Here is a 21589-nt window from a genome sequence, read left to right as displayed (position 1 = left end):
GGAACTGGCTGATGTTTCAGAGCTTATTTCCGTTAAAGTCGCAAGTGGTTGGTCAAAATGCGTATATGCCCTGAACCAATTGGGGCGGCGGAGTTACGCACAGGAGTGAGAGAAACCAGAGAGTGAGAATGGTTGCAGTGCAGGTTGCAGACGACAATACACAGTGAGTACACGCGAGTCAGGTGAGGAAATGAAGTGCGTAGTCAGTGAGAGAAACCTGTTCCTTCTTCATTTTAACCTGATCCACACAGGTTCACCATCCATGACGAGTGATCACAGACTACGGTGGCCTCAAGTGGACAAAATTCAGTCTCACAACAGACGGATTCATAAGCCTCATACATCCGTTTGAGAAAGGATCAATGTTTGTAAAAGTTGCTTGAGGTTCTTTGGTATCCAGCGCCCTACTGTAACTTCATTGACTAGAGTTGGTTTACTTATCGTGAGATAAGATTCTTGATATATATTGTGAATATATTCAAGTATGATTCAGTTGAACAAATATTTAAAGATTCTATACAATTCAAAGACAATTTATTTCTACCTTTTTGAATTTAAAATTTCACACGTTTCATTCCTCAGTGTGAAATATGCAAATTGTAAATCATTTGTAAAATATTTTTTGCTATTATAAACTATTACGGCAGTCACCACAGCCGACAATGATAGGTGGCTCACGGTGGTCCAGGCGACCGCTGAGAGGGTTTGTGTGTTTGCTCAGACACATGTGACCTGTATTCACAACCCATCCTCACTGCCATGGTGTAATGTATTGACGTTGAGGAAGGGGACGTTTGTGTCCTATACTGACACTGAAGGGAGCGTTCAGCACAGCCTGTTGATGGGTTATCAACTGATGCACATTTCCCGCCTTCCGCGACAGTGGGACAGGTAAAAAAAAGACAGAGGATGGGGTTAGGTAAACCATGGGATGGAGCTCCATTCATTCTATGTGAGGCAACGTGCTACTTAAAGTCTGGCTGTGGTTTTTAGTCTTCACTGTCTATAAGGCAGGGAGCCACGTAATGGGTTATAAATAGCAACAGAAATCCAATATTATTCAGTCCATCCCTTGCGCTCCTCAATGTGTGATCCACACCCTGGCGTGTAACGCTACAGGGGAAAGAAAATGCTTTTTTGATCCAATGAAACGCCTCTGTTTCAACATGCAATGCAGAAGGCTGCCTTTGTCGTCAGTGTAGGACGCAAAAGTCCACTTTCCCAACGTGAATATGTGATGTCATGCTATTCAACAGCAGGCATTCAAAGTACTTCATAACTCCAGATATCTGAGGGACTGGTCTGTGGTCAATGTCGCCCTGGGAAGCTGAGGACTGGGACGATGGTGGAACGCTTGAAGCAGTGGGGTTGGTCGTGAGGTGTGTGACACGTTGGGGGTCATAATTTCAGAGGGTCACGTGACAGGAACGAAAAGACGGTGGGACAGGTGTGAAGTGGACCTTCTCAAATACGCAGTAGACTGTGTAGCGCTTGTCAGCCAAGGCTTTGCTGGCTGCTGCTGCTGCTGCTGGTTCAACTGTGTGAGCTTGTGTGGCTGGAACAAAGACCTCCACCCCTTTGTGGATCAGTTTGAGACTCCTGGTCGGAGGTCCAAAGTTTTATAGCCGCCAGTGGGACAATGAAAATGTTCAGGGTTGAGTTGTGCTCTGTTCCCGTGCTGTGCCCACAGCTTCAGTCCCATTGATCTGAGGTAGGCGATGGAAACACCAGCGAGTATGAATGAAGAGAACTTGCCATGACCTCTCCCTGTGATACAGTATCTGACATCCGACTTAGGACCGGGATCGGGTCTGACCAACGGTCGTAAGTCGGATTGAACGTAAGTCGAATGCCATTCAAAATAGCCGACGCGAGGCTTATAGGTACGAATGTAGTGGTAGATGTCCGTGTGAGAGTGAGATGCTGGGATGCTGTGCTGCCGTAACTGTCGTCCGCGTTGCCGTTACTTGCTGCGGTGCCAGACATTGAATTAAAAAAATAATCTGCTGGCCGTGGACGTAAGTCAAGCAGGTCGTAAGTCGGATGTTACTTGTACTCACAGAGGCCATTATTATTTACTTGGCTCGAACAAATATCCGGGTCTCTGCAAATATGTGTAGAAATAAATAATAAACTCGACAATTGGTGCATTAAAAAGAGACATTTGCATGCATTAACTACTGTTTGTGGCTGCAGTAAAGGTTGGAAAATTGCAGCCCAGTAAATGCCGCAAAAAGCTCATCATGTATGAGTCAGGCCCAGCACCACGTCTCCCAATCCAGAGCGCGAGAAGCAACTAACCTGCACACAGAGAGCCATCACACGTTTGAAACCCCTCCAACAGCAGAGCCGTTTAGTTCAGTGCCAAGGCAGGTTGGGTTCACTCGCTTATTCATTTCCCTTTAAACGGCGGGCACGGCTGCCGTGGGAGTTGAACATTTGGAGTTCTCTCAGAGGCACATTCGCACCGACGATAACACACCCGCAAGAACCAGGCCGCTTCATTCAACTTGAATGAGTCCACAGCGATAGCTGGCGTGTAGTGTGGCGCGCTGTTGTCAGGTAGGAGAGTTGATCTCAAACAACAACAAACGTGTGTCGGCTGCCAGCCATCGACGTTTGCTCATTGTTTTCTCCCACAACACGCACGACAGAAGGTGACAGTGGCTGTGAATATTTGCCAGCTTCCTCTTAAGAGGACCGCAAACCGCTCTGTCTGGATGATGACGCTTGATGAACCTCATGAACGCCGCTTCATATAACACGTTCAGGCGATGTCAACTGGAAATCTTCCTTGTTCATCCTAACACACAATACATGCTGTTCAGATGGGGTGAAATTCGGACAGAGTGACCGCTCTGAAGCTGTTTGTTTTCGGTTATAGCGTCAGAGTTGTCACGTTCTGCACTCTGTGGTCTTATTCTATGTCTGTTCATGTGCTTTTATTTTGTTAACCCCCTGTAGTTTCCTTTTCCTGTCTTTCATCCAGCTTAATGGCAGCGCAGCTGGAGCTCATCCCGTCATCAACTCTCCTGTGGATATCACCTGGTGAGCTCCTGGCTGCTAGATGGTCACTTTGTGTCATTCGGTAAATCTCCTGAGACTAACATTCCTCTTTGTTCCTCTGAATTTTCTAGATTTCTTGCGCGCACTTGAATTTCTCTTCAGCTGCTTCCTGGGTTTCGCTTTCTCCACCTCGCTCCTCTTCTGTTTTCATCTCAATTCTGTAGCCAGACCGCGTGTGAGTGTTCTTAAACTCACTTCTCAGTTATCGATTGTGTAGATTTTTTCCTTCGTGTGAGTTTGAGTCTTCTCCTCCACATAGCGCTTCTAGTTGATCTGGACCTTGGGAGTTTGTATCCCAGCGTGTTGGTGTTCTCCCAGTTTTTTCAAGGTTGAAATGAATTCACCTTTCCTTTGTTACAGATTTTTCCCAGACCCTTTGTGTACCTCCTGGTTCGTGCTTTGGCTCCGGCGCCTTCAGTTGCTGCCTTCGTCTTCTGCGTATATTGTAATCTGTCTCTTATTATATTTATGAATTTAATCTCGTCTTCCGTGCCTTCTGTCAGCCTGCAATCCTCTGCACCTGGGTCACGTCTTAGGCAAACAAGACACGAGTTTAGTTATAGCGTCCGAGTTTGAGAGTTTCCTTTTGTGTAGATGATCTTTGATGCATCGTCGCTACTGCAGTGTTTTGCTTTGCCAGTTTAGTTGCTCCCAGCTAAAAAGCCGACTCCACATTGTTGAGTGAATGTTCTATATTTGTTAAGTCCAATATGGACAACCGATTCTTTTCTGTCCTTCTGTAATGCAGTGAGACGGTCCTCACCATGACTAAAACACACGACTGTTTGATGGGCTTTAAATGGCAGTTTACACATTAAATGTAGAATATGAATAGTGTTTTTCTAACAGCATGGGTTTCACTGAAGGAAAAGACTGGTCTCCAAATGTCTGTTTCTGATATGAAAAATCTGGCGACAACATCATGGACGTCTTGAGAATCCCAGAGTGGTTGGTAGAGCTGCGTGTCATCTTCATAACAGTGGAGAAATGCGTTGTAGCACAGGATACTTTGACCAAGAGCTAGTAAGTTTTTTTAAGGCGCCATCATGTTTCCCATCAACTAACATTGAAGGAGGCCACTGGTCATTTTAGAACCAGAGTACAGTAGCTCATCTGTCGGATGTGGAGGAATAAACACTGGCATGGGAGCGCGAACAAACCCGGGGAGACGATTTCAGGCAAATAAATAATAAAGTCTCCAGTTCTAAATTGATTTTAAATAAGGTCAGAGGTTAGTTGGGGTGGTATTTTTCCGCTTTGTCAGGAGGCGCAGGTGAGGTGAAATCTTTAATGAAGAGCTGAGGTATTGGATGAGATCTCCTTCATGACCTTTGGAAGCAGAGAGGGTCACAACCTCATTGTGACATTACAACACTTACATGGCTCAAGTATAAATACCAACCAGCGGTGTATTTATGGCGCATTGTGTCTCATCAGAAATCCCCGTCTCCCGCATTTATTTAGTCCCCGATTCAACCTCACCTCTTTGTCAGTGAGCTACACTTGTTACGAGAGCGTGGCAAACATTTGAAAAATGTATATTTTAAATTCTGGAATGTAAAGTCTCCGCCCTTCAAGGGTCAGAGGTCGGCAAGCCAGTGCGCGTCCGGGGAAATCTGACAAGCAGCCTTCAAATGTTTCAGAGCACGGGCGCTTTCCACCCCGTCGGATCGCCACGCTGTTCAAGTGTGAATTCAACAAGATGGCCTTTTCCAAACTTGGCACATTGCCCAGGTTAACAGCATATTAAGGAGACTGGCATGTACTTACCACTAAAATGGTCCTGCGACCTCTGTGTTGGATGAGATCCTATCAGTGAGTTCAGGCAGCTAGCCGGAGGCGTTCGGAACTTTGCTCGCCTGATTCACCACCGATCAGAAAGTCTTGTTGTTGTTGTTGTTTGCACACTGACATGATCAGAACTTGCCTTCTAAACTGATAATACTCGCTCCCAGCACTCAGCGCACACTCATATAGGACTACGGATTCTGCAGAGGGTGGGTTACTTCACATCTTTTCACGTTTAGTCGCTATTTTTCCACACCCAATTTGAATCTGTCTTCATGGGCTTCTCTCTCCAGCCTGCGTTGATGTGTGCGCCTGCATTCCTCTCTGCATGTGGATAGAAATTCCCAGTGTCCTGTTGATGAACCCGCATCTTTATTCAAGCGCAGGTGTTTCCGCTCACTGTTGGGGGGACAATTACCTGATGGTCGGCCTCACATAACCGAGAGCAACAAAAGACAGCAGCTGCATTCTTGACGCTATCCTCCAAATTTGAAGCATTATTCTCCACGTACCATCAATATTCCCATGTTACGCAGTTTTTACAGGATTTTATTGAGTAGGATATGCCATGGTTTTGTCAAGGTCATTGTGAGTAACATTCCCAAAGAAGTTATTGATTTGAAAACATCTGAAATTGATTTATGTTAAATATTAAAGGAGACTCTTGTCCACGTCGTCTTGTTCTTAAGCTGTTTCAAACAGAGGAAGGGTATGGTTTTTTTTCAGATGTGGATCTTGAACAGGTTTCCTCATTTCAAGACGACTTTCTCACATTTGCAAGATTGTTTTTCCCGAGAGGAAATGAAAATTTGTGGCCAAAAGCAAACAAACATTAAATGCTTAGCTGAACACCGACGAGCAAATGAGGCTGTTAGGCTTTTCACTTTTTTAATATTGCATAAATAGTCTGAAAAAACGGTTTTCCCAAGTAAGTAAATGTTTACGTAATATTTATTTACACCTCCAGCCATTGCTTTTAAGAAAAAGCACAACAATGTTTTTTAAATGACATTTATGTTCGACCTTCCAACAAAACTGTCCAAAAAACTAAAGTGCATTCAAGTAGATAAATGGAATCTTGTCCTTTTGGCACAAGTCGGCTCAGCATCAGCCGATAATGGCTAGTGATGTAAACAGAGGTCTCCAGATCAGAGGTGGCCAGGTCGCAATGATCGACTGAGTATAAAAATCCAAACCAAATATGGATTTGTAGATACAGGCAAATCATCTCCAAACTGCTGAGAATATCAGACAAATGAAATATAATTCAACTATGCTACTTTGTCATATAATAAAACAAATAGTGGAGTCTGACTACATTTCATCACATTTCAAAACAGGAAGTTGCACGGTCGCAGTTGCTGGACTACATGAGTCCATATGACACACAGCAAGTCTGTCCGGTGCAGTCTACGTCATAGGAAAAGAATAAAAACGGAAAAAAAGTGCACACGGATACGTGACATAACCATGGAAAGCAGGCGGGTGATTAAAACACACTCAGAATGTGCATCATGCATCTAATATAATTAGACATGTGACATTAAATTCTCGGTTGAGACCGGAGCTGGGCCTGAACACCGGCCAACCCGCCTCCGCAGACCAGCTCAGCTGAGGGGAGGCTGGAGTGTTGGCCGGTGTTATCGCACATTGGTGCTCAACGTTACCTATGTTTCTGGAGCTTTCTGTCTTTCGTCTGCGTTCACCGTGTCTTTTTCTCCTCCTCCTCCATAAGTCTTACGGATATGGAAAAAATGGAGCAGTACCACTGGAAACCATGGGGGGCAGCGTTGCTGTTACTACCTGATGCAGCGGTACCTGGGTTCTCCACCACAATCCGTTCCAGACGGCCTTTCAAGAAGCGATTTGTTTGGAATCTGAATGGATTTTTCCCATTACAATGAATGGAAAAAGAACTAATGCGTTCCAAGCCTTAAAACAGTCTTTTGTAGGAGTGAATGACGAGTGTCTGCTGCAGGTGGCTGTTCCTCTGTGTGTGTGGCCGCTGCATGTGGGAGGGGTTGCCGAGTGAGTGAGGTCTCTCCAGAAGTGAAGAGGTGCCCGGTGCGTGTCCAGCTCTGAATGTGCGCTTCTGTGCAGTTTGGCTGTGACAAAGTCATAAACCAAGTCACGCTCTGTCCCAGACTGGCCTCATCCCTGTCCCAGCTCCAGCCCACAACAGGACATCAAACCCTGGAGTGAGCGCTCCAGCACCTCCCCTGTGACACTCTACCACGGTCCAGTGTGGAGACAGGAAAGGTTTTACACCTCAATATGAAGAAGAAACAGTCAGTAAATGGAGCTAACGGGACACGTCTGCATACAGAGGCTGCGTTATACACAATAACAAAGCACGTCGTGGCTCAGCTGATCGGTCCACGCACGTTATGTTTTTTTACGGCTTCTTTCGGGGGCGTTCGAGTTCAGGATTTTCGTTCGAAATCAGAAGCAAAAAAAGTCTTGAAATTTTTGTTCGAAGTCTGAGACGTTGGAAAACCGAGACGTTGGAAAAACGTAGCTCTAATGAGACACGAAGAAGACATAACAATGGCAGAAACTCTCCGTCCTTTTGTTGCAATGTATTTAACGGCCTGACTGTGAGCTGCTCCCCCTGGTGGATATATTGGTGAACAGCAACATAAAAAACACATGGAAGTATGTGGTCACTGATGACAATCACTTCGCGTGTCACCTGCTCTGCTCTCGACAGACACTGTCGGATCTAGAGCATCGCAAATTAACTGGGCATTCTCAGTCATGTGACCAAAATGCATGCGGATAGATATAAAGGGGAAACAAAAGAAATGGGTTACAGATTGCAAAAGGACAAATGTGCCCCTGGAAGAGCGTTAAAATTTAAAAAGAAAATACAGAAATCTATTCGTCATCGAATCTATGAAATCATCACCAAAGCTCAGACAAAGTCACAAAAAGAGGTGGTAACTACCTGCACTCGTGTACCCTCCACAGGTCGACGCAGGTGAACGGAGGGCTGCACTGGTTTCGCTTGCAGGAGTCCGACAAACACCCCGGCGAGAGACCTTGAACGCTGACCTGGGACACCCCGTCTCGAGGCTGGCTGTCCAGCGGCATGTGGCGACCATTGAGCCGTAGATCTCTCATGCAACCTGAACAGACAAAGGAAACCAAAAACAAAGTGGGAGTTGTGTGAGAGTAAGCCGTGGTCTTGCAGCGCAATGAGAGAGAAAAAAAAAAAACAAGTATTGTTTTCCACAAAGCATGATTAAAGCCTTCCAGGAAGCCTGCCAAAGCCCCAGCAGCAGACATTTGCATACATCTTTGCTTCGGTATAATGAGCTCCACGGTGGACCGATGGCCGATGTCGCTGCCCCACTGGGCCTCGTATCAAGCACGGGACTGAGAAGCAGTCAAGCAAAGAAGGAAACATGAAGGTCTGTTTGCAAACTGCTGAACAACAGTTAAAGCCCTTTGTTGAGGCAGAGCAGAAGGGGAAGAAAACAAATGAAACGCATCGCCAGTCCCTGATAGATGCACCTGGAGCCAGATCTGTCCTGTTCATTCAGATCGAGTGGAAACTCTTGTGCATATGTGAAGCTCGGCGATGACTCCAACTCAAAACAGTGTTGTAGTTCACTTTCAATAAGTGTTTGCCATTCATGTTGTGTGAACGTTTCCACATTTGAAAGAGATAAAAAAAGCCCCTTCATGTCAAATCCGTGGGGGTTGGATGTGCCACATACACACAGTTTGCTTGTGAGTGCCAGACATTTTGGCTGGTCCTCTCAAAGTTTCCAGGCTTTAAGTTTGGTTCAGATGGTGACGTTCAGAATAAGACATATATATATAAGAGGTTGTGTCAATGAGAGGTCCTCACAAAGATGGCATGACATACCTATGTGTGGAAGTCATTGAAGTTTAGTGAGAGTGCACGGTTGCACAAGCACTATTCAGCACTGCATGCTTGGAAAGTGAATGGCGTCAAAGGGTTCGCTCATGAAGGCAGACGAAAGTGAAACTTTCTGGCCAAATGCAAAACACAACGTGGAAAACTAACACTCAAAGCAGTGGCTGTGAAGGCTGGGGATCGGAGTCGATGGCAAGACGAATGGTCCCAGGGTTACACGGCCAGTTTTGGTATGAAACACAGTGGGGCCTGAAAACACTAGAGACTAGGGACCTTTGAGCAGGACAATGACGCAAAAAACATAAAGCCAGAGCTCCAACACAATGGCAGGAGTGGCCTCGCTCAGTGGTGCGCAACCTTTTTATCACCGTGGACCTGTCAACACTTTCAACTGTCAGGTAAGGCGTGTGCCCACTGAGACTCGGAAACTCTCTGACTCTGGTCGCTATGGTGACGTTTACACATGCCTTCAAAACAGCATACAGATACCCCACAAAACCGAATATAAAGTGCATGAAATTCTAAATCACCATGTGGGTAAATCAATGGGAGCCCTGAGCTTGTTTCTCTCCAACAAGACGTCCCCCACCTGGGAGTGACGGTCGATGGCCGTGATAAATCCATATTTCAAGTACGACTCCTGATATTGTTTGTTAAAAAAGGCTCTTCACCTGTCTCTCCGCTGAGCCTTTTCCCCTTCACAAAGAAACAACTGTTTCCTACTCGATTTGCGAGCTTGCGGGTTACATTTTGGCTCTCAAGTGTCCGAGGATTAACAGAGAGAATCTAGTCATTTTTCAAAATAAAAGCTTTTTCAAAACAAAAGATCCTCAGACTCAGATAATACACAAACCGAAATAATGAATTATTTATTGTGCGGCTCGGTATCAATTGATCCACGGACCAGTGCCGGTCCCCGGCCCGGAGGTTGGGGACCACTGGCCTAGCTGAAGTCCAGACCTAGATCCAAACTGGAACCTGTGGCTGAAAATCCGATTTTGGAACAACTATAATCAGAATTTATACTTTTTTACTGTAGAAGGTATTGCTATTGGAAGTACTTGACACTTCTGGTGGACTTCTTTGGTTGCCATCTTGATCACCAGGGTCTTAAAATACAATTTAATAATATCTTAACAATGCATTTTATGATTTTATGATTCAGCTATTGACCTTATTTATTTGGGACGGTGTCTGATCGAAAACAATAAATAAGTGAAAAAAATAGTGCCATAAATTGGGCTGAGGAGGAAAGCCTCGAGACTTCTTGCATGGATTTAAAACACCCATATTTTCTTGAAAAAAATAAACCACGTTGAGCTGTGATCTGGTTTGAAGGTTTACTGAAGGTTGCATCACAAATAAACCACAAACACATTTTTATGCTCAACCTAAGGTTAATAATTGAGGTCAAGTCCATCCATTATGGAAACACATTGATAGAAAGTTCTTTCAAGTCGTACAACGCATGGTTTTACTGAAAATGGCAGTCTCCATCCTGTTGACAGCTGTTTCCTTCTTCATTATTTTTATTTCAAGAAAACCGAAATAAATCCAAGCCACAGATAAATCCTTCTACTTAAAAATGGAGACGCAAAGTGTTTGTTCATGAAAGCGAGGCGGTGACGTTCATGGAAGAAATGCAGCCCCCTGTTTTGACAGGCCTCATCCATTCTACAGAAAGGTGAGAAATTCCTCTGATCGCAGTTTTCATTCACACTTGGAATATAATTTCAGAGCTGTCTACATGACACAGTGGTCATGACACAGAGCAGCATGAATGCTGGAGAAAATAATGACCTCGTCTGAGGCGGTTGCCAAAACCCATTCAACATACCTGAGAATAAAGAAAATAATAAATAAATACACCTGACACAAAAAAAATACCTGAGAAGCTAATGGTTTTTTATTATTCTTTCAGTGTTTCATAACACCACCCAAAAAACAACGACTTTTGATCCAAGCATTTCTTTTTACTCCAAGTATAATTCACTTTGTCTTATGAATAAAGAGAAGAAATCTCATTCTGCATGAGAAAATTCTTAGGATAAACTCATTCTATGCAGCGATTCATCCAACCATTTTGAAAAAGAAATGCTCAAAACCCTTCTCTGCAAGTTGTATCTGTATATGGCATGAGTGGAGGTACTTTCTAACATCACCCAAGTGGCAATGTTGTTTGGAATAAATGCAAACTGGACGGTGTTTTTGTGAATGAGCTGTTTACAAGGCAAGATAACACCCTCTTTTCTAAACAAGCAGTGGAGAGGAGAACCGCTTGACTGTGGATCTGATCATCAGGGAGTGTGAGGATGAATGAAAAACTGGTTAAAAAAAAATCCAAGAGTGAAGACTTATTTAGAGCTTGACCTTTAATTTTGCTGAAATTTAAGGTCCAACAAATCCGCGAATAACTTCTATACATTCAAAGATTTTCAGGCTTCAAATAAGTAACGCTCGCTTTCGTGAGAAAATTGACCTGAAAAAAGCAAAATTGGACACAGTCTTCAGGTACGTTGACACCAAAAGGGACTGAGATTTGATTCCACAAAGAGACAGACTCGGTAGGATTCACTGGTGATGGGTCGATGAGGTATCTTCGGTGTTGCAGGGTTGATGAAACAGTGTCCTATTTTACAGCCGACAGCGCCATCTGGTGGCCGCTGAAAATCAGGACACTGTTTCATGACGCCTCATGGACCTCACAATACTGTTGCATGTCATTGCGACTCCAGAATCTCACTCTGAATGAAGTCAAATATTTCCCTTCCACATGATGTTCAAAAGGAGGGGTTGAGGATCGAGTGATCTTGAGCTCACAGTGCTACTTCAAGCTAAATGCTACTCAAAGAATACTACAACATCAAACCTTGTTCCACTCTGAACACACTCTGATGATCGACAGAAACCCAAATAAATCCAATCCAGAACTCGACAGACGGTGAAGGCTTCAACCATGCAACAACGGAAGCTCTTACCTTGAAAGCTTTTGTTGGTTCCCGACGGGAAAGTGTTTCCAAGCATCACCACAGTAGGGTCAATGACGATTTCTCGACTCCGGCCTTCGGATCCGGAAACCTCCCGCTGCCCTCCACCACCGTCCAGCCGGAGGGTCATCTCATTGTCGTGCCTGTCCAGGGAGACCTCGTGCCATTCTCCGTTGTCAAGACGGTAGTTGGGAATGGTGAGGTTATGGTCCCCATCGCCGAGGTTGTAGAGGACACACAACAGGCCCTGGAAGATCTGCCAAGCCAAGAGGGCATCTTGTATCAGTCAAACCGACATGGCATTGTGGAAGACCAAAGCTATTTAGACATTTATTATTTATCTTCCAACATGTACGTAAATGACAACAACTTTTGGTCCAAGGGGTAGGTATCCACTTTCGAGTAAAGCCTAGTGAAATAAATACACCGATTTCTAAAGTTATCTTGTGCTCTGGAAAGGTTCAACACCTTTTATTTTAAGGCTTTTGCATGGAAGCAAAGTAAATCCTTTCCAGTAGAATTGCTTAGAGCTTAAGCCACATGATCCAATCCCAACTTTTCCCCTGCCATTTTCACAAAAAGTCCATCATAAAGACAGAGTTCTTTTTACAACTGTGTAACATTCTACTTGGATGAAATTAGAGTTAGCCCCAAACAATGCTCATAAAATTTCAAACAGTGGCGGAGGCACCCTAAATAACAAAACACGGTATGCAGCCAGTCGAGAAGCGATTGAGTAACATTGAAGCAGAGGGGAAGGTTTTGACATTTACTGAGTTGGTAAGTAAACTTCCCCCCATTATGCAGTCGTAGTTACACGATCCAGCGACTTGAGTTCAGCCACCAACGGCCTTCAGTCATTAGGGTTTTGATGCGTTACGTGCTATCCGTTTGTTTGCAAGCTTCCACTTTGTCTGGATACCTTTGATCACACGGGATTTCATCCTTAAAAAGACCACTTCTCTGATGCCGCTGCGGCTCTAACTTAAGACGCGATGGTGCGCCACGCCTGTTCACGTGTGGCGGAAGCTCTGCTAATCTTGAGTTTGTGATTCTCAGCAGAAGACGTGGTTCTCCGTTTTTTGTCACTGCATAGTGAAAGGGTTGACAATTATGTCGTAACAGCTGTTACCAAATGAGCGGTAGCTTGCTGGGGTGACGAGAGGAGCAGGGCAAGTTCCAGTGACAGAAAGCATTGGTTTCATTGGTTCCGTCCAACACGGAGCGTGTGCAGCTATGACTGAGTCCATTCCCGAGTTACACCACAGAGGAAGACGCACACATATGAATCACTTCCATTGGATTTGCATTTAAGCAGATGGGCAATTGTGGCTAGAGAGAGATGAGGGACATGATCTTTTTTCAAATGTACTTTGAGGAGAAAGCCATCATTTGCAGCACGACAGTGAGCAAATGTTTACTGCGCGTATTTCAGTTAGATCCTCTACAAGGGAATCCATGTTTAGGGAACAACAGGGAACAAATAGTGCGACAGAAGAAGCGAAAGATCAAAAGGAAAAAGCTTGAATTTCACTTCAGGTTGTGTTGGACTGGAAAGTCATTGTTTCAATCTCCAAATAAGTGCTGGGAGTTTGGAAAACATGGGGAAGAATATTGTCAAGGAATCATCTGCAACCATTTTTTTTTCAAAAAGATTTGAAAGAAAAATTATTCACTTCACATGAATTAATAAAGGGGAAGAAAAATGCATAATAAAATAATATGGCTACAATTCTATTTATTTTATAGATCCTACTTTATAAAACCTTATTATTATATTATATTATATTATATTATATTATATTATATTATATTATATTATATTATATTATATTATATTATTATTATAAAAACTTATTTCTATCCAATTTTAGTATTTAAAAAATAGTCAATCCAAGTCAGAGGAAGACTGTTGGTCAGAACGATAGTTTGATATTGTCACAACGGTGTCTTCTAAGAAAGGCCACGTCACATTGTGAGGAATAAAGGCTTGTCATCTGTGTCAAGTGGTGACGGCTCAACAGGTGGCCAGCGCGGTAATGAAACTGCTCCAGAGAAAAATGCGCAGAGGCTTCTCTCAGCCAGCGATGAAACTGAATATGGCTTCCTTGTTGGCTTGGATGTGACGCAAATCACGCCTCCATCAGAGAGGAGCATTCATTTAACAGCGCATCCAGCGTGCGACACACGCGGACAGCAGGGAAAAAGAGGGTGAATAAATCCAAAGGCCATTTTGAGAGGAGCGGGCTGGTGGGTGGGTTGTCCTCATTTCAATTTCAAACTGTTTGCTGCAAGTGTGCACAACTGTCTTCTTCAGTGAGGTTGGTGTCACGTAAACAGAGGGCAGCGATGACAGAATGTAGACGCAGACGGAGATGTGACGCAGTCGTGGGAGACCACCATTCACCCTTCCTCTCAGAAACATAGGTCTTTGATGCAGGAAAACAAAGTTCCCCAACCAAAGACATGGAAACTCCAGGACCTGGGGTCATGGTGAAGTAGCTTGATGAAGATTCCATTATCAACAGATGATGCTGTGGTTGTGATGCCAAACAAGGCGCAGGATTTTACCCTCAATTCGGGCTGTCTTGCTCCCGAGTGTGTGTTTCTGTGGCAGCGGCAACATGTAATAGGTGTGAGTGAAGAGTCCCACTGGAGGAACAAGCTTAACTCTCCCTCGCCAGTCACAAATCAGCATGCTGTCCACGCCACAGCCCGACAGAACCGGGGTCGCACCGAGGGGATCTCTGAATCTGCCATCTCTAAATTATTCATTCACCACACATGAGCGTGTAATTCTTGACTAGAAACCACATCCTGCCTTACAGCACGACGGGAACTTAACCAGAACCAGAATTGTCTGTAGCAGCTCAATATTTCACACCTCGTTCTTGCAAAACGGTTGGTAGCTCTATGAAAAGCTGCTATAAATGTATCAAATATAAGTGGGTTATCGATGAAAACTGACAGTAAATGCATGGATTCACACACACAACTGTGGGGTGGTGTTATCAGTGACGGGCAGATGAAGCTTCATGAAACACTGTCCTCATTTTCAGAGCTCAGTGGAAGGATCCTTTGTTTTGGATCAACTCAGGTTACAGGGGGATGTGAGAGACAGAACATAATGCCGCTGTGAACCCTCAGCACCAGCACCAAAGCCTTCACCACGACTATCCAACAGGTTAACAGGTCATCATTTCCCTTCAGGTAATAAACTGATCACTGATGTCAGTTTGGCCAGAGGGCTGCAATGTCAATGTCGGCTTTGACTGGCGCACTACTCTCGTCCGTGCTAGCGTTCGCTGGCTGCTCAATGAATGTTGGTTGTTTCGTTATAAGTCGTGCAGTTTGCCAATGTGACTCGAAGTGCTTTTTCTCCTAAGAATAGTTGAAATTTCAGCCAACTCTATAATAGCTGTCTTTATTTTGCATCTGTTTCAACTGCATTATTTTTGTTTTTATTTATTTATTCATTTTTTGCTCTGATTATTTAATTTTTTAAGTCTTAAATGTATTTAGATAATTGACTTAAAGTTTTGTTTTCCATGTTCAGTAAATGTTTTTTTCATCCCTGCTGTATTAAAAAAGGTATCGAACATTGACCAGTTCAAAATTTTAGTGCTGTGACAAATGTGATGTCAAGGAGACGAATATAAATAAACCAGATTATTGTTGCAACACGTCCTTTCTTCCACAACAAAGTAGACTTTAGTGTCCTATACTGACACCAAATGCAGCCTCCAGCAGTGTATGTTGACACCTTAGGCTTTCAAGTCAAGCACGTTCTGATGCCGTGGGCGGCATGTCTGGTAAAATAATGAGTAGGTTGGGTAGTGATGGGTAGATGAGGCTTCATGAAACAGGACTGAAGGGTTGATGAGGTTTCATGAAACAGTGTCCTCATTTTCAGAGGCCACCAGATGGCGCTGTCTGCTGTAAAATCTTTGGACCTGAACAACCAATTCACATCATTCCTAAATTAAGAGCGCCATCTAGTGGCCTCTGAAAATGAGGACTTTGTTTCATCAACCCTGCAATACTGCTTCATGAAGCCTCATCTACCCATCACTATGGTTATGTAAGTCATGGATGGTGTCAACTACCAATAAAACCCTGCAAAATGCAGTGTTTCTCCTTCATGGTGACTTTCTACGGTCAGAAAGAGAGCGTGCTGTCAGGAGTGACACAAAGACTCTTGGTGGAGGTGGTTCACTGTTGTATGCGCAAAGGAAAGGTGCAGACAAAACAAGTTTGGGAACCACAGGGAAGGACTGACAGTCACCTTAGTAAAGTGAATTGAGAAGCTTTCAGACATGGACAGTGTGGATTTGGTCAGAAGAAGAAGCAAGACGTTTTTTTTTTTGTTGAACCTTTCGATATATGTTGGAGACAATCGAGGCCGAAGGAAGGCGGGAGTGTGGCGGTGGGCTTGGAGGAGAGGTTGATCTGGAGGTCACCAGTGTTGAAGTGAAAAGTTGAAGACGGAGAGGGTGTGGAAAAAGAGTCTAAGGGGGGTGGAGACACAAAACTGGCCAGGATTACTTGTTTCAGGTTAGCAGGATGTGTTTGGGAGGTTGTGTTACTGGCAGTCTCAGAGTCGAGGAGCATGAGTGCACAATGTGAAGTCGGCTGTCATGAGCAGGTCCTTGGGAACTGAAGCGCTGTTTCTGAAGCGGAGCAGCAACTCTCGGTCCCATTAGAAGACATCATCAGGTCAAAGAACACAGAAACAGTTGTCATCTAGTTCTTATCTCAAGTCAGTGGAAAACCAATTTCTACCAAGTAACCTCCATGAAAATCCAACAAGAACGTGAAGCGTGTTCGTGTTTCCCTGTCAGTATTCACAGAAAACCCGATGACACTTGCAACCAGTCGTGTTACGCATGATAATACTTCATCCTGACAAAAATTAAAGTACTTTAGAGAGGTGAATGGCACTTGACGCTCAGCAGCAAAGGAACATTTTCACACTGAGAAGTGCTGAGAGTATTTATGATGTCTGAAATGTTTCCGATGGTGAGACAGTGTGACATTTAAAAGGAAATGAGGGATGGAAATGGGAACTGGATAGATAGGGTTTACAGGAGAGGCTGAGGTACATGTAATGACTTGGTGGTGATTTTAAACACATATCTGGATAGTGGACAGAAAAGAGGACATCCTGATGCCACTGAAGGAGTTTCCCACCACTAGCTCAAAAAAGCTTACGTCTTTACACCTCAAACCGGAAAGACCCTCTAACTCGCTCTACCGTTCTCTGTCTAGATTTAAAAATGAATTCATCAGAAGCGTTCATCCATTCATCTGCTTATCCGTTTCAGGGTCACGGGGGCAGCAGCTTCAAACGGACACCCTTCTCCTGGGCAAGATCCACTAGCTCCGACTGGAGGACCAGGAGATTCTCCCAGGCCAGTGAGGAGATGCAGCCTCTCCACATGGTCCTGGGTCCACCCCTTGGTCTCCTCCCCGCTCCCTGAAACACCTCCAATGGGAGGCCTCTAGGGGGCGTCCTCATGAGATGCCTGAACCACATCAACTGACTCCTCTCAAGGCAGAGAAGCAGCGGCTCTAGTCCGAGTCTCTCCCCAGTGACAGAGCTCCTCACCCTATCACTAAGGGAGACGCCTGCCACCAGTCAGAGGAAACGCATTTTAGCTGGGATCTCCTTCTTTCGGTGATGACCCAGAGCTCATGACTATAGCCTAGGGTCGGGATGAAGATTGATGGGTAACTAGTGAGCTTTGCTCTCTGTTACACAAAACAGTGCAGTGGAGCGACTGCAATATCGACCAACCTCCAACTCCCTTACTACCTCACTCAAGTACAAGACCCCAACATACTTAAACTTCTACACTTGAGGCAAAAACCCATTCCTCACCCGGAGAGCGCAACCCACCCTTTTCCAGTTGAGAACCATGGCCTCAGACTCGGAGGTACTGATCCTCACACCAGTGGCTTCACGCTCAGATGCAAAATGACCCAGAGAGAGGTGAAGTTCACACCGTGATGAAGCCACAAGAACCATATCATCTGCAAATGTCTGTGACTGGATCCTTCGTCCACCTGCGACTGCAAACCCTCCACACCAGAGCTGTGCCTCGAAATCCGTGTATCCATGTAAACCAAGAACAGGATTGGAGACAAAGCCCAACCCTGGTGGAGACCAACACCCACCACGGTTCCCCAGCTTTGCTTTGATTTGCAAAATATATTTTCCTAAATGGGATGGAGACGCTTCAAGATTCATTTGGGTCTGGTTTGACCTGAGAGTATTTTTTTTCCTCAGGGTTTTTTTTTTGAGGGGGGGAGACCACAAAGCATCAGTCAGTTTGCAAAGAGAATGATAAAAACATATTGTGTGCTGCCCTAGTTTCTATAATTTGACAGGCTGAGCACCATTCCCGTGAAAATGAGCATCGCTAAAAACAATACCTCCCTTTAAAAGTGGGAAGAGACATTCAGCAGAAACAGAAGTTCAAAACCGCTCGTACATTTGTCGATGTCAACTCACTCGGCTGCCGCTGGTGGGAAAGAAGCAACAGCAGGCATTGGAAACGGCAGTGGGAACAAGATGGTTATGGTTGGTGAGCAGCAGCCAACAGTAGAGCTTTGCCCTACATTCCTCACACAGTCTTTACAAAGCTTGAAGCTATTCACAACAAAGCTTTATTCGTGATCAAATCATGGAATATCTTTAAAATGGCTTTGTTATTTATTATTATTGTTCATAAATCGGATCAGTCCTCTCTGTCACAGAGGTGAACCTGCACAGGAATGTTGCACCAGCGCCTGACCTGGTTCAAGGTGGCGCTTATGCTCAGCAAAGAAGTCGAAAATGCATGAATCGACGATGAACGGTGGCCCGGAAAGCTCTCAGCAAACGCAAACACCGCAACGCAACAACGTTAACTCATAACACATATGCAAGCGATAGAGAAACAAGGAAGCAGAGGGGACCTTTTTTACATTTGCTGAATTGTAAACAAAACAATGCGAGTTTTTAATCCTGAAATCTGTCCGTCTCTTCATGGGTCCGGCCGGAATGTGCGACTTGAGTTCCACAAGCAACGGACTTCAGTTACTATGAGGTTTCTTATGGGATTTTTCTGTGAAAAACATGCCTCCGCCATGATGCATTATGTGTTAGCCGCTTTGTTTCCACTCTGTTTTGATCTTTTCATCATGAAAAAGAGACCGTTATTCTGAAGGCATTGCAGCTCTCATTGAAGATGGTTTACATGAAGCGGAAACCCTACAATAGCAACAACTCTCAGGCAGTAAGAATAGTAACAACTGTCGACCGCAGCTGCACACGTGTATTGCTGAGGGAAGCACTTCATTGACTTCAGAGTGATCGATTATAATAGTACACAACTCAACTGACTCCTCTCATTCTGACGTGAAGATACTCACCTCAAGTCGAATGTATTCACTCTGCTCTTTTGAGGTCAGGCTGACGACAGTGCTGCTGTGTTTGCGGGTTCGAACCAGCACTTGGATGGCTGTCTTCCGGGCAGGCAGCGGGGAGGAAAGCTGATAGCGAACATGACTGTGGCCATCAAAGGAATACTCCGGAACCTCTGGAATAGGGCACAGAACCGACAGTCAGACGCTGATCGTGAGGGAGCGATTTAAGTCACACACAATTGGAGTTTCAAATGACTCACAGTTGAGAAATGTCACCTTGAAAATTGGAACAAAGGTAACATTAGTTTGGCTGAGGCCTTTGACAGTATGCAAAACTAGTATCAGCACATGGAACATGTATGTAATTCAGTTCAGGTTTTGTTTCCTCAGATGCAAATGGAAAGTGTTCAAGCTTAAATGAGTCGTGGGTCGAACAAGACAATTTTTCACTGAATATCCAAATTGCTCTCAACGCCAACAGCTTTCCCACAGTTGGTGAAATAGCTGCCTTTCCATCCGTTTCATTTACAGTGGTGCCTCGGTTTTTGAACGTCCCGGAATTCAAACAAAAATTTCTATATTTTTTTGCTTCGGATTTCGAACGAAAATCCAGAACTTGAACGCCCCCGAAAAATGCTGGAAAAAACATAACGTGTGCGGACCGATGTGCTGGCCCGCGATGCGCTTTGTCATTGTGTATAACGCAGCCTCTGTATGCAGACGTGTCCCGTTAGCTCCATTTACTGACTGTTTTTTCTTCATATTGAGGTGTAAAACCTTTCCTGTCTCCGCACTGGACCGTGGTAGAGTGTCACAGGGGAGGTGCTGGAGCGCTCACTCCAGGGTTTGATGTCCTGTTGTGGGCTGGAGCTGGGACAGGGATGAGGCCAGTCTGGGACAGAGCGTGACTTGGTTTATGACTTTGTCACAGCCAAACTGCACAGAAGCGCACATTCAGAGCTGGACACGCACCGGGCACCTCTTCACTTCTGGAGAGACGTCACTCACTCGGCAACCCCTCCCACATGCAGCGGCCACACACATAGAGGAACAGCCACCTGCAGCAGACACTCTACATTCACTCCTACAAAAGACTGTTTTAAGGCTTGGAACGCATTAGTTCTTTTTCCATACATTGTGATGGGAAAAATCCATTCAGATTTTCAACAACGGCCGTCTGGAACGGATTGTGGTCGAGAACCCAGGTACCACTGTATATACAGTATATATATATATAATTGTTTTGAGTTTATTAATGCATTGCATGTAATACATTTTCTCTTCTTCATTTTAGGAAGGATATATGCAGCCTAATCTACTGTAATCTCATGTAATGCATTCAAATATAATCTCTTCTCAACCAGGTCTAATCTCATGACCACAAGATACAGAACATCCCATAATATTTACAATGTCTGCTCTGAGTTCTGACCACCACTTATGTTGTTATTAACGATGAGAAAAGTTGATAAATATGTGTCTCGAGTGAAAGAAATTGGTGGTTTAAAAATGACTGTAGGCAAATTCAGGACAACGTTTTGCATATGTTCGTCTCGTTTTATTTGTCCGTGATCTGCTACCCAGTTGGGGGCTACGTTGTATTAACATTTGGTCCTTCCAAGTGCTTCTGTTCAGAGAAATGTCTTTCAATTTTTGCCGTGCCTGAGGTGTGTGTGGGCTGGGAGCCTCATCGTTTCATGAAAACTATGGAGACCAAGAGGCTAACCACTTGCTCATTGATGTGTCCTCCAGTGGAACTCAGACGCTCTTGACAGATGCTGTTGCTTCCTGTGGAGGGTAGGGTGGCCTCATAAAAACACTGTGGCGGCGCTATCTGTCTGTTCTGTGTTTACATGGTGATGTCTTTCAATAAAAGAAACCTAAGTAGCTATAAAGCATCCACAAATTTGATCACATATTTGTTTGAGTTCGGCAGATCAGTGAAATGAAACATCGGCCTCAAGTGGGTGGAATGCATGGCATGAAAGTGTAACTCCTGTAGTGACATCTTTTGCCTCTGAAATCCATCCAGTTTGTGCAACCTCCCTGGCCAAAGCTATTCACGACATCCATGAGCCTCATTCCTTGTGGGTCAGTGTATAATTTTTTTTAATGATTCATTTTCTGAACAGATCCCATTAAACAAATAACAAATCCAGTCAGCAGACTCTGCGCAGACCAGTAAAGGGACCGAGCTAAATGGAGAATTTTGATTCCAGACTGACGCAAACCTCAAGTGAACCTTACAGTCAACAGAGACTAACAAGGAGAAACATGGGGCGCTGTGTGTTGTTCACAGACGGCAAACACATTACAGAGTGCCCTGTCTTCCAGGGCCGCTATTCTTGTGCTGCATTCGCACGCGGTCAAAACGTGGGAATGAAAACACTCAAGCATTTACACTTAGCTGGACCTCTCCATGGGATGCGTCGTTTTTGTTTGTTGTTAATGT

The 21589-nt window shown here is 44.5% G+C and overlaps 1 protein-coding gene across 2 annotated transcripts in view; it reads right to left on the bottom strand.

Annotated features, from left to right (window-relative positions):
• The window catches only part of si:ch211-186j3.6 (neural-cadherin), a 323558-nt gene that overhangs the window by 38159 nt on the left and 263810 nt on the right, over positions 1 to 21589 (bottom strand). For both annotated transcript variants that reach the window (XR_008413679.1, XM_053853874.1), the window contains exons 32-34: positions 19144 to 19310; positions 11719 to 11983; positions 7802 to 7982 (exon numbers count right to left, since the gene is read on the bottom strand). Coding sequence is in view for 1 of the 2 variants with exons in the window: in XM_053853874.1 (XP_053709849.1) it covers positions 7802 to 7982; positions 11719 to 11983; positions 19144 to 19310 (613 nt within the window). In the remaining variant the exon portion in view is untranslated. The remainder of the gene's footprint in view (positions 1 to 7801; positions 7983 to 11718; positions 11984 to 19143; positions 19311 to 21589) is intronic.

The sequence above is a fragment of the Synchiropus splendidus genome, chromosome 1 (genome assembly GCF_027744825.2).
Source record: "Synchiropus splendidus isolate RoL2022-P1 chromosome 1, RoL_Sspl_1.0, whole genome shotgun sequence".
Taxonomy (NCBI): domain Eukaryota; kingdom Metazoa; phylum Chordata; class Actinopteri; order Syngnathiformes; family Callionymidae; genus Synchiropus; species Synchiropus splendidus.
The sequence above is the reverse complement of the archived record's forward strand: the minus strand, read 5'-3'. Positions and strand labels throughout refer to the sequence as shown.